The sequence below is a fragment of the Topomyia yanbarensis genome, chromosome 3, assembly GCF_030247195.1.
Source record: "Topomyia yanbarensis strain Yona2022 chromosome 3, ASM3024719v1, whole genome shotgun sequence".
Lineage (NCBI taxonomy): Eukaryota > Metazoa > Arthropoda > Insecta > Diptera > Culicidae > Topomyia > Topomyia yanbarensis.
The window spans coordinates 75,878,783-75,897,304 of record NC_080672.1 but is presented as its reverse complement, the minus strand read 5'-3'; the positions used below and the strand labels follow the sequence as shown (position 1 = coordinate 75,897,304).

The 18,522-nt window shown below is 41.6% G+C and overlaps 1 protein-coding gene across 2 annotated transcripts in view; it reads right to left on the bottom strand.

The window, feature by feature from the left end:
• Positions 1-18,522, bottom strand: part of LOC131693828 (roundabout homolog 2-like) — a 428,860-nt gene that overhangs the window by 326,686 nt on the left and 83,652 nt on the right. For both annotated transcript variants that reach the window (XM_058982022.1, XM_058982021.1), the window contains one exon: positions 2,505-2,906. In XM_058982022.1, the coding sequence (XP_058838005.1) occupies positions 2,505-2,562 (58 nt within the window). In that variant the 5' untranslated portion in view covers positions 2,563-2,906. The remainder of the gene's footprint in view (positions 1-2,504; positions 2,907-18,522) is intronic.

Here is an 18,522-nt window from a genome sequence, read left to right as displayed (position 1 = left end):
CATGTACAGAAAGTTGCATTAAAATCGGAGAGGGTGCTGCCAACATTTCTTCGAGATGGCGCGAAATTCGTCAGAATCCGAGCAGCACCGCTTGTTGAGTAGCAGTTTCTACAACAAAACTTGTTGAAAAGAAACGTACATAAACCATTATTCAACTGATTTAGCAACTGAAAAAGCGCACCAGCAAAAGTTTACGGTTATGCAACAAACCGCGGCAAGTTGCACGTGTTGCTTGGGAACTAACAGAAACAATTCATTCGTCTTTGTTTCGAAGAAAACATAGTTTAATATTCATTATATTCCGCTATAATATTCTGCTCTTTTAGGATGAGCTGTGGTCCATTGTCGTTGAATCATTGTCGTCCGTCCTTGCTACAATGGTGACTGGCTAGATCCTAGGCAAAAACGTAACTAGACCATCATGGGTCTTTATTTAAAGAGTGAAATCTTTTTGGTATGGCACCACATCCACTGTCAAATTCGTAGTCTTAGCGGTAACAAAAAACGCTGATTTTCTTGCCACAGGAACAGACCCCTTGCCAAACTAGAATTCTTTTTCGTCAAAACAAACATGAATCCGCCAAGAAAACAAGTCGTGAGCAGGAGCCTTGTAAAAACTGAGCTCCATGATGATCTTTCGCATCTGTTTCATCGTTCATCTGACCAAATAATTTGTAGGATTGGCGAAGAGGGAATTCTGTAACAGAACAGCGGTTAGTATCAATTTTTCAAACAAGGATTTTGGGATCAGTCTTGATTTTCGTTAGGCTGCTTATCTTGGGCTATTCGGAAAGTGCAGTTAATGATAAGCGGTTCCACTCTGATGCTTCAAATACACTTTGCGAGCAGTTATGTAAGTTTCTATAACTTTTTAATCGTTCGGCTCTCAGTTTCCTTAGGATAATCCAATAGTTTCTTATTATGCTCAAGCGAGAATGGACGCAACAATTTCATTGCGCACAATCATGGAAAATCTCGCATTTCGAACCTTTCGTTCGCCATTCACGTGAAAGCTTTCTTTACCTGTAAAGCATTCTGTTTACCGTAAACCGGGGTGACGAAACTTTTTTCGTAGATCGCTTATTAAACCAGAATAGTCTACCGAATCATTTTGATTTGAAATGATTTTTACAAAAACCGAAATTTGACTTTACCTTATTTTTAAGAAGCTTCGTAAAGTGTCTATTTTTTATAAAACAAATAAATCTCAGATTTGAGCAAGAGTAATAAATTACAAGCGAGTTTTTATTTTTCATTAGAGTGGGATGTGCCAAATTTATTCTTAAGAGTTTGCTTATTTTAAACACATTTTTTTGTGAAACTAATTGGCAATTATTTCAAGCTAAAATTCGCAACATTTTTTATTGTTCAGTAGTCAAACGTGTTCAAATGGATGAAACTTTTTATACATTGATAAAGCACTAAAATAAAACAATTTTAGCAGTTTTAAAGGGTTTCAGAATCTTTTATTCTAGTTGGACACAAATTATACGAATTTTTGTTACTCGAATACTACAGTATATTGAAATGCTTTGTATAATACCAATTAACATCCATTTAACAATGAGAATTAGTTTATACAAACATTTGAATGAAAAACATTGACATCAATAACTTAATGTGGGTGAACATGCAAGTTATCAAAGTCACCCCGGAATACGAAAACGGACTTCGATTTGAAACATTTTTGGAAAAATAGCTGGAAGAGGAGAATTTTAGGTAAAACCATCCAATGTTGTTCTCCATACATCAGTACATGGTTTAAAAATATTAAACTTGAAAAAAATGTGTTGCGTCTAAAAATATGTAATGATTACTTCAAAAAGTGATCCATGTCACCCCGGTTTACGGTACTTAAGAGCAACCAGGCGTAGCGAACTTACCCGAACCGAAGCTGCAACGAAAAATGTGTCAACTATATGAAGACAACTGTGGAAGTTTTTAAATAACAACGAAATTCTGATTTTTATTAGTTGCATGCGAAGCAACATAATAAATCGGAAACATTCATACTTGCACAAATTTCCCGTCATCCACGAACCCGTCGTCGTACTATATCGCACACGCTGCACTGCATGTTTGTTTTGCATCCATTTCTGTGTATGAACTGACTTCGAATCCGAGTCGAGATAAAATAAACACCGACGCTGAAGCATCAAAATAAAACAACAGCTCTGCCGGCTGCTGACAGAAACTCCACAACCGTATCGAGTCAGAATCTGAATAGAACCAGCATGCCTCAGAAACTGAAAACCAACATGGGGGAACCCACAATCAAAGAAAAAAAACCGAAAACCCAAGCAGAGATGAGGATTATCGCTTTCCGATAGTCAGCAAATGGTTCATATGTCCGGATTGTCATCGCGGTCGTCGTCGTTGTCGTTGTCGTCGTGTGGCAAGATATTTCTTTTTGATAGATGCTGAGTACACATCGAATTCCACTTAAACTTCTCGTAGATAGAAATGTGAAAAAGAAAATAACGAACAGATTTGCGGCAACTTACCATTTGTCAACGGGAACTGGACCATCGCCAGCGCCAAACAGTAGAACAGCATCGTCATTTTAGGTTCGCACGTACCACTTCCGCGATTTTTCTGGAATCTGAGACTGTCCAAATCACAGCTTTCACTGAACCGGTTCGGAGTCGAATATCGATCACACTCGGTAGATCCTCTATAGCACTGCTTCACAAAGATAACAAAAAAAACACTTTCGATCTCTACATATAAGTTTTCGAACGGTCATTCAACACTCAATCCATCTTTTTACTCCTCTCCTTTATCAGCGCGATTCGTAGCCAGGGTTTCGCACGCGCTTGCTTCGATCTTCACTGTAGTAGTTTGTTTTCTCGACCAGACCCAGGCAAAAGTGGGAAAAAAGTGTCGATCCAACGGTGGCAGCACTTCTGTCAATGAGAAGGAAAGATACAAACGGTTAACAATGAAATCAGCAAAGAAAAGAAAAACATTAACATTAGTGGCTTCAATAATCTGTTTCAGTGTTTTTTTTTCTATCTACAACAGAGACTGGCTTAGCTTGGCTGGCTTTGGGTTGGCTAAGAGCTGAGATATGCCTACCTGACTATCGGCATCATACATCATACTTCGTCTTCGAACGAACGTGATGAGCTGTTTTAGCAGTGGCGTATTCAGGGGGTTCGAAAAAGTTGTGAAAATTAGTGACAACAGAATTCTCGACAAATATATGATTGCGGCGTAAAAAATAACTGTCAAAATTATCTTTGAAGCCAAATTCCGGACAAATCGTTACTGGCCGAACACAGTTTACATCACTTAATGAAAGAGAAAACTTTTATCTTTTGTTTCCTACCAACATCTGTGATTGGCGAGCAACCGTTTGTTCGGCATTTTCACTCAAAGTAGATTGTGGCCTATAAGCCCCAATCAAATGTTTGCTGAGAATTATACTGGTCCATTTTACAAAAATAATGAGAAAGAATCGAGGTGAAACCTCAAAGTGATTTAAACTAAGAAAATAAGATGATCCAACTAATCTTAATAACCCCAATTTTTTTCTCGAAAATTAACCGCAATTCAAAACAATTTCTGTAAAAAAGAAGCTTTGGCGTGCGCTACGGGGGCTAGAGGAGGCTTTAGATTAGTCCGGAAGATTTTAACCGTTGTGTGTCCGACGCGGTACCCGGGTACCTTTTTAAGTTTCAATTAATTAAATTCCTATGTTTTATCCATAGCTGGAAATTGAAACTTTGTGACATCTAAGAACTTTACTAAGTCAATCTTTTGGGTTTATAATATTGTTGATATAGTAAGCGTGGGAGTGAGGAGGGGCTCCTGAATTTTTTTACTACGTAACAGGCCGACGTGGGTACCCAGGTACCCACAAAACTAAAATGCCCATAACTAAGGTAATGTTCAACCGATTTCGATACTTTTGGCCGTTTTGGATTCAGGAACTCATCCACTTTTGGACTTGGTAAAAATGAATCGGGTCACTTCATTCGATTCCCGGGAATCTGGGTTTCCGGATGCAGGTTCCAGTGCTGGGGTACTATTTGCAAACTTCAATGGAATACTAGCAATATGGGTATCAAAATTCTCGGAACTGCATCAGTAGGCTGTATCTCGTGGTTTTGGAATTATTTGGTGATTTGACCCCGGAACGGACATTCCGGAGCAGGTTCCCGTGGGGCCGTGAATGGCCATTCCATTCCAATTCCATTTTTCAAATTGCCATAGGGTCCCGAAACAATAAAAAACAGACTTCCGAGACAATTTGAAGAGTTTTAATATTCATATTGCCAGAACATTATTAAAATTTACAAATCATGTTCTAGTACTGGAACATTACTCCGGAAAATCCGGATTACCAAAAACCAGATCCATTATTCCGGTTCTATTGTACAGAATCAAAAAGTGGACGCGTTCCTGAATCCAAAACATCTAAAAGTGTCCAAATCGGTTAAAGGAAGCCATAGTTATGAGCATTTCAATTTGTGGGTACCCGGGTACCCTCGTTGGCCTGTTAAAGGTGTTTTTTTGTTGGACACATAACTATTAAACCTGTTCCTAATGGCTTTATCATTGCTTTAGGAAACTGAAAAAAGTATTAATAAACATAGTTTAGTAGAGAATATCAAAAAACACATGTTCAATTTTTTATTTCATGGAAAGCATGAGATATATAACTCCGCCTTCAGGACAAAATGTTTTGAGGAATGCCAACAACAGATGAGGAAAATAAGACTAGAAGCTTATTGCTCATACTGGCTATATGTTGGAACAGTGTAATTAACTGAGAGACACTGAAAAAGGTGATCATGATATAAGGGTGGAGAATTATGGACTACCATTCTAGAGGCAGTGTAAAATGATACTCGGGAGTTGAAAACCGGCACGAAATGATCCACCACGTGATCGTGAATATCGATGGAAAAAACTGCATTCGGAATGGTTGGAAGGCCTCATCTGGCTTATCTACAGACTCGACTGTGATAATTATCGAGACATAACATGCCTCAATATCGCTTATAAGCTATTCTTCCATATTATGTTTAGCAAACTACGCCCATTGGCAGAATATTTCCAGAAATACATAGCACTGATTTACAAAAAAAAAATATTTTTTTTCCTAACTATGTTTCCTAAATGTATTTTGGACCACTTACAAACCCAGAAAAGTATTATTAATTTTTTTCCTATAGGTAGGTTATTTTCTTTGTTCTACTTGATTCGCGGAGTTGCTCAGAAGTTTTTGTTTGTCTTCATTTTTCTTATAAATCCATTAGATGTTCACCAGTACCATAGATAGATATTTTTTTGTAAATTGAAAAAGTAAACATCTAGGTGAGATCACATATTATCCTGAAAAATAGATATCATACAATTAAATTAAAAAATTTAAAAGTAAAATAACTTTTTTAAACCTAATGCCTACAGTAGGAAAAATATATCACAAATAATAGAAATTCTTCGACTGACAGCACAGGCTATTTAGATTTTTTTAATGTACAAATTCTTTAATTCATATTTAGCGAAACGTGAACAAAAAGTTCGCTTTCAGAATATACTCTCGGAACAAATTCCTGTCACTTCTGGCGTAGCCCAGGGTTCCCACTTGGGCCCTTTTCTTTTTATTTTCTACGTAAATGACATTACCTTTGTACTCAAACATCTAAAGGTACTTATGCAGATGACATGATACTTTTCATGGAAATAAAAAATGTCAAAGACGGCCGAAGTATTCCAAAACAAAATCAATCTATTCCTCACAAAAAGCAAAAGTCTTCTCCAACTTAATATATTTAAATTTATCTAAATAATCTTCAGCAGAAAAACTTCAAGTAGCCCCACAGACATATACTTAGGAAACCAACTTGTAGAAAATGTAAAATTCTGCGAGATCTAGGCGTAATCTCAGATTCCAACCTCACATTTGTGGAACATTACAATACAACAATAAACAAAGCAAATAGTATGCTGGACTTTATTAAACGTTTCAGCTATCATTTTGAAGACCCAAGAACAATCTTTTAGGACAAACTATGCTAAAAAAACCGCCGAATTAAAAATTAATCTTACGTGGTTGAGTGCTACTAACGGTGCCGGTGGTTGAGTGGTAAGCGTGAGCGCCACTCATTCCAGGCCTGGGTTCAATTCCAGCCGAGGTCGTTGAGATTTTTCTGAGGTCAAAAAATCTGTGGCCACGTCTTCCTTCAGAAGGGAAGTAGAGCCGTTGGTCCTCGGTCCATGAAATTGGTGGATCGATATCTAGTCCAGGTAGTGGAATCACCTCTCTGGGGCGGTAAAGAAGAAGTATATCCAACTTCTATACTCTACTAACAAAAATATCCTCCTCCCGTGATACTTGTGGAGTGCGCAGTAGTATATACGGCCTCTAGCAAAAGCAAGTATCGGACTAACAATTCCTTCCCTTTCCATCCGCGATCTACGTTCGGGCCTGGCCGGCGCCGGTATTGATCAGAAACACTTTAGGATTACCAGGAGTTGCACATTGAAAGATGTTTCGCTAGTCCCAAGCATAATTATCTACTGATTCCCTGTGCAACTTCAGCTAGTCCCGATCGATAACGGAGTAGCAGCCAGGGGTGGTCGCACAAGGTCAAGCTCAAGCTCTTACGTGTTTGAGTGTTACTATTAAAGGGCTCTACTGTTATCTCATTTAAAACGGTACAGCGTTTTATAAGTTTTACATATTTTAAAACCCCATTTCTTAGCTTTTCAAAGTCAAAAATTTTAAAAAAATAATATCCTTAGATTCCTTGGAGTCTCGGAACTGTTTGTATTGACGTTTTCGTTTGAGAATCTAGCAACGAAACCAGGATAGTTATTTCAAACAAGCGTTTTTTGATGAAATTGAGTTAGGTTCACGCAAAACAGAGGTGATGTTGGCGAAAAATAATTATACTTCAGGTTAGAACCCAATGCGATTTCCAGACCTGAGTTAGTTTTTGCCCCAAGCAAAAACAATACATAAATTTTTAGGTGTAAATTCTAAATATTGTAAATTGTTATTTCCCACAACAAAGATTGTAGTATGATTCATATTTGGGTCTATCAAAATATTAAGAAAGTTCAGTCGTTGACATTTTCAAGGACGTAATGATTTTTTGTCTTATACAAAATAATCTAAAAAGGGACTGGGGAGTACACATGCCCCCCTCTTCTTTTCATTTTCTGACTACGTCTATGATATTCAGAAATTCATTCTGAACATTTTATTCAAAGGTACCAAGTCTCTGCGATGAATATATTCTCATTTATTTAAGTTTTTAATGTCGATGCCGGTGGTGCACCGACAGTGTTAAAAAAAGTAATCAATTTCAGCATTTGGATTTTACCATAAGTTTTAAAATCGTTATAACTAATTTTTGAAAACTCGTAGCTAGTTACGGTCTTCGACAAAGTTATTAACTATGGTTTGAACTATAGTTTTATAAAGATGATTTTTCATATTGAGTGAAATAGCGATCTTTATTAACGTAAATGCAAAATAATTGATTTCCCCATATAAAATCCCATACAAACTTTGAACGGAATGCGCAAACCCGGGTGTAAGTAGGGGTTTGCCCACTACTCGGGTTCTTGTTTGCCCGGCGTACCCTTCTTTTCAGGGCGGCCTAAGTGCTTCTACAGAATTTCGGATTTTCGTTTCACAAGAAAAAAAGTGTAAACAAACAAAATAAATTATTAAATTTACCGATTTTTATTCTCCGCTACTCTCTCAACTGCTGGTGCTGCTGGTGATCTGCTACTGCTGTTGGCGGGAAAGACGGGCGGTTTCTTCCGACCGACCGGGACTACAACGGCCGAGTTCTCCCGGAATGGCGTTGGCTGCTCCGGCAGCGGTCCTTGGCGTTTAGCTAGGGAGGTGAGCTTGGCTCCTTTGTTGGAACCTCCCTAGCGACGTTGGCGACGAATCGCCGGATCGTCTACTCGCCGTAAACGATCCCGGAAGTTACCACAGTAAACTTCCCAGGGGGAACCTTTGTCCGCCCTGCTTCGTTCTCCTTGGCTATTAGCTATAGAGGAGAGCTAGGCTCGTTCGACTTATCCTCTATAGCGAGAACGGTCGATGTCGTGGTTCCTTATTATTTAGCCGGGGAAGCGAAAGCACTCCTTTACACTTAGCTTACCCCTATTGGCGAACCGACACCGTAGACTTCACTGTGCCCGAACCACGGGCCGGCAATTTCGACGGGAATCTCTTCCGTCACACACGCGCACTTCGCTCACAAGCTATTGTGGCGGTAAACTTTTTCGAAAATAATCGACGTCTGTCTTTAACCGTGGTTCGTCACTTTCTGTCTATCTCGATGGCCGCCTTTTTCACTCCACCGAACAACCACCAAAAAACACACCGCCGCATAGCTGTCATTGCCATGGTACAGCATAGTTAGCAATCACTTTTACAGCGAGAGGAGAACGGAGACCTACCTAAACCCTATGTTACTAATTCACAAACGTAAAACAAAAATTATCTAACCTATCTGTACGAATAAAACCGTTCACAAACGCGAAAATGAACAAAAATTTACAACTAAATGTGAACGGTACCGAACAGCGGTGAGCATAATTTTACGTAAACAATACACTCTACGGAGTGTATACGCAAAAAAAGGGTATATTTCCACCCAGTGCAAAATTGTTACCCTGGCGGGTTACAATCTCGCCCACACCGGGTGGAAAAAAAATTGGCAACAATTTTTTTTTCTAAACTAACACCTAACACCGATACAATAATAATGAACGAAATGAATAAATAAATAAATAAACAAAGAAAAACTAACTACACCTAATTATTTCTTCCGCAATTTATCAAAATTCATCAAAAAATTAATCGACCGGTTGTCCTCATTGGTGAAAAGTTTGCCTGTGTTTGGCCTGATAATACTGACAGCATACGCGAAGCGAGAGGCTATCAGCCATCGTCATTATTCGGTTATGGGTTGAACCCTAAATCCAATCCGAAAACAAGATCGGTAACAACTCGATATTCCTAAAATTCTGCAAGTGACATTGACAATTTTCAATGTTCCAACTTGCAGGGGAACGGTTGTCGGCATTATTTTGTTTGTTTTATCATCGACTGTCCAGAAATGTCTTACGTGTCCTTACGATACCAGTACTACACACCTGTGTAGGGGATTCAATCCAAATACATTCATACAATCCCATTCATTCATCCTCAATCACTGGCCTGCTCGATCATTCACATTCCGATAAGCACTTCGAATTGACCCCAAAACAATCTTATCTTATCATTCACACATGCATTCATTCACTCTGTTCGATTCCACACTCATACATTCTCTCATACAATACCGCTTAACACGTCATCATTTCTCCCACTCGCAGACATTCCGGACAAAATGTTTGTTTATTCGTCCCTTTTCGCCTCAAAACGCTTCGTATATGGCAAAAGAAACGTTTGAGAGGGACCAAAGAATGTCTTTCGCATAATTTAAACAGATCAAAATGATTCCCGCTGGAATAAAACGAACCACCCCAGGTTTAACCACAAACCCAAAATTATGCGAAATGAAATTTTATTCGATTCGAAATCGAAGACGCGAGGCGCTTTTTACCCCGTTCGCTCTTCCACTCACACTACTCTGATCCAAATCGGGCTACACCTGCATGATGCAGAGCATTGATGCGAACATCGGGGAAAGTGTCAAATCGATGATCCATTCGATATGATGAATGAATCATCAAAATCGTAAATAAAAACAAAACAGTTCGCGAAATCGGTTAGCAAACTGTTTTTATTCGCGGTTTTTTTTTTCGTTTACGGTCGGCTCCGGAGTAGCAGTCGCGCAGGAAACCCATTTCCGCGAGTGTTGTGTCCCTGTTGGAAAAGGGAGTAGTGATTTTCTTGTGAGATTGTGCTCCAAACAAGGAGATTTTATATAATTTAGTGCACCCGTAGGTGCGAGTGTTCCCCACAGAAAGGGGTTTTTGAAAATTTTTATGTTGAATGAATGTGTATGCATCCGGCGGTGAAAAGACGGTACGATAGGTTCGTTTTGTTTCTACCAAAAACTGGTACTGGTTTGGTAAGAAAGTTTTGTTTACCGTAACCGTCTCGACCGCCGGAGCAAAGCAAATTAGTGGATAATTTGGTTACCTCACTGCGCGAGTGGGGCGCAAAAGAATTTTTTTGTATTTGTTTGCCGAACACGACAGGTAGTGTATTTAGATGCGTCCGGTGCCCGGGAGAACGGCACGGTATAAGATTAGTGTTTTTTTAATAGAGTATTCCACCCTACCGTAGTCGTCATCGGGGCCGGAGCATATATTTCGTGCGAGTGTTTGTTTACCACACTGCGAGAGTGTGGCTCTGAAAAATTGCAAGAAGGTGTTGAAGAACCTTCTCGCGGCAGAGTTGGTCTTCCACAATAAAAATAGAGAAGACGGAGAAATGTTTATTGTTTTTTTTTATTCGGACCAAAGTCCGTGTTGTTGCCGTCGGGAACTGACGGCTGCTTTTGGAAAACTCCCAAGTGAGTAATCCATATAAAAGCATATAGTCAGTCCACAGACGGCACGGAAAAGTTTTTATGCTGGTTTAAGGAGATTTGCTGGCCAAACTCCGAGATTTTTACCTGCTAAATCCTCCAGCTCGTAGGAGGATACACCTTTTTTTGAGACAATTTTTGCCGGTAAGTATTGTGGTCCAAGTTTAGCATTGTAAGACTCGAGTGCATTCGACAACTTCATGTTTCGACGGTACACCATTTGTCCCGTTTCAAAAGGTTTGGAGAACTTTCGATGACGCAAGTTGTACTGATGTCGAATGCCCTCGCTTGCCTTTGCCAAATTTTTGACCACAATCTCCCGGATTTTGTCTATCTGTTGGTGTCTTGTTTCTAGGTCACCCTCACCGGAAATCCTGCTGAAGTCATCGGCAGATGCCATTTCACACCCGTGTATAATGAAATGAGGACTAAACCCAGTGGAGGAATGAACGGTAGTATTTAGGATGCGCTCCACATCGGTGATGTGGACATCCCAGTTGCGCTGCTCGGTTCGAGCATATGCCCGGATTGCGGTGTTTATCGAGCGATTTGTTCGCTCCACTGGGTTAGCCTGCGAATGATAGCGGGAGTTCAGCCAATGTTTGACGTTGGTTTCTTTTATGAATTGACTGAACTCCTTCGAGGTGAAAGTGGAGGCATTGTCGCTTAGCAGAATTTCCGGGCTGCCATGGCGATTGAACCACTGTTCGCGCAGTATCGTACAGAGTGACGTACTAGCGATTTTGCGAACGGGGGTTAACATGACGTACTTACTGAAGACGTCGAGGACGACAAGCAAGTGTTGATTGCCACGTTTGCTTTTTTGAAGAGGACCAATATAGTCCACAGAAACCATTCGCCATGGTGCATTAGTCGCACGCGACTTACCCATTTCGGGCTGGACTGGGACGAAAGGAGCTTTGATTTCCTTGCACGTCCCACATTCTCGAATAAACTTTCGTACTTCAGATCCCATACGAGGCCAGTAATATCGTAACTGCACTTCGTGGATCGTTTTATCGTATCCCACGTGAAGCAAATTTTCGTGGGTACGTTGAATCAAATCTTGACGGAACTCGGGTGCTGGGACGAGTTTCCAACTGAACCGCGAGTCGCACGGAACAACTTTCGAGTTTACATACTTGAAAAGTTGATCATTTTGTACTTTGAAGTCGGCATAGTCGTCAGGATTTTGGATAACTTTGGACTTCATGGAACAGTACCAGTCTGAGGTGGACAAAGCGGAAACGGCTGCTACGGCCCGGGATAACGCATCTGGAACGACATTGTCCTTGCCTTTCCGGTGCTCAATAGACATGTCGTAGAGTTGCAATTCTAAACTCCAACGACTCAAACGTGAACTGGTTTTCCATTTAGTCTTCAGTATCCATGTAATCGCTGACGAATCAGTGACCAGTCGAAAATGATAACCTTCCAAGTAACCTCGAAAGTGTTCAACCGCCATTATCACCGCCAGACCTTCCTTTTCAGTTGCATGATAGTTCCTTTGGGGAGAGGTCAGTTTGTGCGAAAAGTAAGCAACTACTTTCTCACCCTCGGGATACTCCTGCACCAGAACAGCAGCGACTGCTACGTCACTAGCGTCTGTCTGAAGAATGAATTCTTTGGAGAAGTCTGGTGGGACTAAAACTGGAGGAGTGACTAGAAGTTCCTTAATTTTAAGGAACGCGAGTTCTGCCTCGGAGTTCCAAACTAAGCTCTTGGTTTTCGTTTTGAGCAGATCGGTCAAGGGAGCAGTGACCTCACTGAACCGATCAATGAAACGGCGGTAATAACCGCACATCCCGAGGAAACGACGAAGTTTCGTCACGGTAACCGGTCTCTCGTAGTCGAGAATCGGCTGAATTTTGTCAGGATTGACCTTGAGTCCGTCCCGATTCAACAAATAACCAAGAAACTTTAGTTCGGGGACTCCAAAACGGGATTTTTCCAAATTGATGGTTAGGTTGGCTCTTGCTAGACAATCGGCCACTGCTTTGAGCAACTGTATGTGATGCTCGAACGTTTCGCTTACCACGATGATGTCATCTAGGTAGACGAAAACGTAAGGTTCCCATTTACCTCGTCCTAGAACCTGGTCCATCAGTCGCGCCAGAGTAGCGGGGCTGTTGACGAGACCAAATGGTAGACGAGTAAATTGGAACATACCCCTGCCGGGAACACTGAAAGCGGTATATTTGCGACTATCCTTGGCCAGGGGTACCTGGAGAAAGGCCTCCTTCAAGTCTATAGTAGACAGGTACTTCGCCTTGGGTAAGCCGCCCAATATTCGCCCAGGGTGGGGCAGAGGGTATGCATCTCGTACAGTACGCTCATTGAGAGGCCTAGCGTCTAGACAAAGGCGAATTGAGTCGTCTGGTTTCGTGACCGCCACAATATTAAGCGACCAATCCGAATCAGACTCCTCGATAATTCCCATAGACCGCCATCGGTCAACTTCTTCCCAGACCTTAGACAGTTTCTTTGGGCTCATGTGATAAGGATATCGGCAAACGGGTGCCGCACCTTGGAATTCATCTTTGATGACAATCCTGTGCTCTGTGAATGAGGTTGGGTTTAGCTTTCCGGGCTCTACTGCCTGGAAACACTTCTTTACTTCTTCTACGCGCGCTAACTGTTCCGAAGTGAGTATCGACTCACGCGGTACTTCATCTTCTTCGTCGTCTTCCGATTCCTGACCTGAGTTCAACAGAGCACAGTTTTGTATCTCAGGAGAAATCCCAAAGGCGCGCCAAAAGTCCATACCTAGAATGGAGTTGACGGTCAGATGCTCTACTACAAGAGTGCATAGGACCTTTGTCAAATTTTGAAAAGTATACGGGAGATACGCTTGTCCAATGATTGGTAAGGATTGACCATTTGCAGAACGTAGTTCGAATGGTCGTTCCAACCTTTTCAACGGACTTTTCGAAAACTTTCGGTATAGCTTTTTAGTTATAATTGTGGCGTTACTACCACTGTCGAGCAAGGCTTTGAAGGATTTGCCGTACACTGCGACAATTGCAAATGGACGGTTATCGAACGGGTCGTCAAGGACGATGGTTTCGACAGACAACGAATTTTCATAGTCCTCATCACGAGCCGGTCGAAAACAGTCGTAAATCTGGGGATTAATAATGAGCTGTTGTTTGGAGCGCTGTTTTACTGCCAACTGCGACTTCAGTTGGTTCTGATCCCGTTTTTTAGGCAGTAAGGGCAACGAGAAACATCAAAACCTTTAAATCCGCACACTATGCAGAAGACCCGCCTTGGTTTCCGGCATTCCTCATATTCGTGTCCTTTGTCTCCACAATTGTAGCAGACACCGAGCACTGGAGGACGATGCTTTTCCACCAAATATTCTAGGCACATCATAGGTTTCTGCGGTGGTTCGATCGGTTTTTGATTATTTCCCTCGAGATTCTTGCCATCCTGATTCCCTTGCTGTTTCTTTTTCTGGTTGTCAGGAGGCTTGTTTGAATCAAGACCTGCCGGTTTGGCATTCTTGCTCCAAAACGTTTTGGATTTTGCGTTGCCGTTATTCTGTCCACCTCCCTTTTGGTTTTGATTACTTTGTTTTTGTTTATTTTGTGGTGGATTATCAGAATAAGCAGCAACTTCCCGAGAAGAACCGAAAACTTTCTGATAAATCGGCGTCTTGGAGGCGTCGATCGATTTACCAAGACTCATCAATTCTGAAAGCGTGTTCACTGGCCTGAGGATAAGCATTTGTTTATAGTCGGCTTTCAGGTTCCGCTTGAGCACGTCGAGTTTTTCGCTCGGTGCCATTGGATCCGTCATAGCACGAAATATTTTTTCCATTTCCAGGAAGTATTCCTGGAAAGATTCGTTACGCATCTGCCGGCGCTGGAGAGCCTTCATTTTGAGCGTAGCATCAAGTTCAGGATGAACAAAATTTACCTTGAGCTCGCAAACAAGATGGTTCCAGTTAAACAACCGGTTTTGCGCACGCATAGCCTGATACCAGGTCAAAGCATTGCCAGTGAACAGATGCATCGCAGAATTGAAAAGTTCTTCTTCGCACATTTGTTCACACGCAGCGTAATTTGCTACGGTGCAGGTGTCCAAAAACTCATTAAGTCCAGTTCCTTCATCAGTTCCAGCATACTTCCGAATCTTCCAATCAGCGACGCGTTGCGGGTTTCGCGAGTAATTCCTGGCGGCCACCATCGATCCGTTTCCCGCATGGGTGGATATCGAAAAGTTCGGATATGATGGTCCCGCCAGCTGTTCGGTCAATTCAGGAACGTAAAGCTGGTTCTGAGTTTGGTACGGGGCTGTGAATCCAGTATTCTGTTTCGGTTTCTCGATAGGAAGTGATGGACATAGATTTTGTTGACCCGAGAATCCTCGCTTCAACACAAATTGATCGGGACTGGGCGCCAGTGTTGGGCGAAGAATCTCTGGTGCATCAAATGAATCGGGTACGTCCATCAAACGCAAATCTTCCAGATCGGTCTGCAGATCCATCTCGGGAGTACTTTCCTTCTGATGTACTAGTGCCCGAAGTTCACTGACGGATTCACGAAGTGAGACAACTTCTTGAACCGTCTTTCTCAAAACTGACGAAATTGTTGTCAGTGAAGCAATCCCACCCATTAGCGTTTCAGTAGCTTTTGAAAAAGCATCAGACCCCTGAGAAGCTAGGGCTCTATTATCGTCGGATTGCTGTCGCAATTGTCGAATCTCGTCCCTCATCTCGCACAAGACACGCAACAGGTCGTCTCCTACGAGCTGTTTAGAAAGAGATCCTTCGTTATCGGAAGGATTGGATCCCTGTGGAATTGCAGGTACGTCTGTACTCAGCAAATCTCCCAAAATTTCTCCATCCTCCCCTTCTTGGTTGTCGGGAGGAAGTGCTGCCTGTTCGTCACTGAAATGACTGGCATAAACTGCTAGAACTTCCTCCAGCAACCCCGAAATTTCCTGGTTAACCTCCCCTGCCGCATAATTTCTGATAACCTGGAGCCTAGACCCCAAATGAAGCAACCGTGTTCGGTAAATCTCCTTGTTTGGGCACCGGTACTGGAGATCTTCCTTGATTGTTAGTAATTTACCAAGGCAGATCTCCTTTTCTTCACCCACATCACCCCGGAAATTACGAACTAATTCCCTCCGAGACGACCGCTCATGCGACAAAATTCCCCGAAGACGCCGCTGCCGCTGGACACCCGAAAGATCCGAATCAGGAGAGATAAAAATGCTTCGAGATAGCAACTCAAAATCCAGCTCATCGAAATGCAAATGATCGACGTGCATGAACACACACGCTTGGTTGAATTTCTCCAACGCCATCATAACTTGCGCTATATTGGAAGAAATCACCAAGACACAAAGCATGTAAGTACTGACACGGTATTATTTTCGATTTTTCGCCCACTAACGATTCCCTTAAAATTTCAGGAAATCAAGCTGTTCCAAAAATGTCTCAAACCGGATTGAGAATTCAAGGCGATGGGCCACCGCAACCGAATAACAACAAACAACCTTCAAACTACTCGTTCGGCAGACCAAACACAAACAAGCAATCCACAAATTCGGACAAAAAAGGAAAATGCAAAAAATCAAATAAATACACCAAAAAATGTAAATAAATAAATAATACGGCCGCGGAACAATATTGCGGAAGAAACCTCACCACTGTTCTACGAAAATCCTCTATTTAGTAGAAGCACCCCACACTCCGGAAGAAAAAAATATTTTCCAAAATAGGAAAATATTTTTTTCAGTGTGTTTTGCGCTGTGCGCCAAATGTAAGTAGGGGTTTGCCCACTACTCGGGTTCTTGTTTGCCCGGCGTACCCTTCTTTTCAGGGCGGCCTAAGTGCTTCTACAGAATTTCGGATTTTCGTTTCACAAGAAAAAAAGTGTAAACAAACAAAATAAATTATTAAATTTACCGATTTTTATTCTCCGCTACTCTCTCAACTGCTGGTGCTGCTGGTGATCTGCTACTGCTGTTGGCGGGAAAGACGGGCGGTTTCTTCCGACCGACCGGGACTACAACGGCCGAGTTCTCCCGGAATGGCGTTGGCTGCTCCGGCAGCGGTCCTTGGCGTTTAGCTAGGGAGGTGAGCTTGGCTCCTTTGTTGGAACCTCCCTAGCGACGTTGGCGACGAATCGCCGGATCGTCTACTCGCCGTAAACGATCCCGGAAGTTACCACAGTAAACTTCCCAGGGGGAACCTTTGTCCGCCCTGCTTCGTTCTCCTTGGCTATTAGCTATAGAGGAGAGCTAGGCTCGTTCGACTTATCCTCTATAGCGAGAACGGTCGATGTCGTGGTTCCTTATTATTTAGCCGGGGAAGCGAAAGCACTCCTTTACACTTAGCTTACCCCTATTGGCGAACCGACACCGTAGACTTCACTGTGCCCGAACCACGGGCCGGCAATTTCGACGGGAATCTCTTCCGTCACACACGCGCACTTCGCTCACAAGCTATTGTGGCGGTAAACTTTTTCGAAAATAATCGACGTCTGTCTTTAACCGTGGTTCGTCACTTTCTGTCTATCTCGATGGCCGCCTTTTTCACTCCACCGAACAACCACCAAAAAACACACCGCCGCATAGCTGTCATTGCCATGGTACAGCATAGTTAGCAATCACTTTTACAGCGAGAGGAGAACGGAGACCTACCTAAACCCTATGTTACTAATTCACAAACGTAAAACAAAAATTATCTAACCTATCTGTACGAATAAAACCGTTCACAAACGCGAAAATGAACAAAAATTTACAACTAAATGTGAACGGTACCGAACAGCGGTGAGCATAATTTTACGTAAACAATACACTCTACGGAGTGTATACGCAAAAAAAGGGTATATTTCCACCCAGTGCAAAATTGTTACCCTGGCGGGTTACACGGGAAGCAATCAATCGCTACCAAATTTTGCACAGGTATTTGGGACCACAAAAGGAACTCAAAAAGTGCTGTGCCCGCTAGTTTAAATCATTTTGAATTTTTCCCATACAACCGCGAGCCACTCTAATGACTATGCGGTAGACTTGGGTGCAACGCCCAACTCCTAGAAGGCAAAGGACTCTTCACATTTCCTTTCGATCATGTCCATTTGAGCCTGCCTAGTCCTAGTTTTCCATTCTAAGTTTATAACTAATTCACTCTAGAATACCTATCCGTCTTTTAATTCCATTGCTTTCGTTCTCTCTTAGTCTTAAATTTGCCGAAAATAGCCAACAAAATGAAAAGTTTTACAACTAAACATATAAACAAAAAATAAATAAACTCAATAAACAAGTAGGTACTATGAACTGGTGGAAGAATCCATAAAAAATACTTGTGAGATATAAAACAATAAAATTAGTGTTTTTTCTGAATTTGCGTAATCAGATAAAAATATTTACGAAATATATTATTTCTCTTTCTTGTTTACCTATTTTTGTCAAGCATATGTAGACTAAATAGCATGGTATTACAATAATTGCTTATATACTATACATTGTTTCTACGGTTAAATCCAAATTTAAATTGTTTTTTAGACATGGAAAGATAAATTATTTCACAATTTTTATTATAGTGACGCATCCTTCTATTGACGAGGTTATTTTAGCATAGTTTGTCATAAAAGATTGTGCTTGGAATACATTACGAGTGTTTAGTTGACGGCTAGGTACATAAAATTTTATTTGCGGAAGTAATTATGCTGATTGTACACGTTGAGAAATACTGTGGTTGATAAAGCAAAGCATAGCAAATTCGCGGCGTTCTTTGAGGGTTTGTAAGTTTAGTGAGCATGCAACGTGCTTTATACGATGGAAGAGGAAATGTCGTCCAGTTTAGTTTACGAAGTGCGTACAAAAGAGATTCTTTTGGGCTGATTCGATGCATTCTTCGTACATGACTGTGTATCGGACGTATGATCAGGATCTGTACATATTCGATCTGTACAAATTCAATAAATGCAATAAAAGGCTGATGAAAAGTATGTCAAATTTGACTTTAAAAAGCTTCCGGGACAGA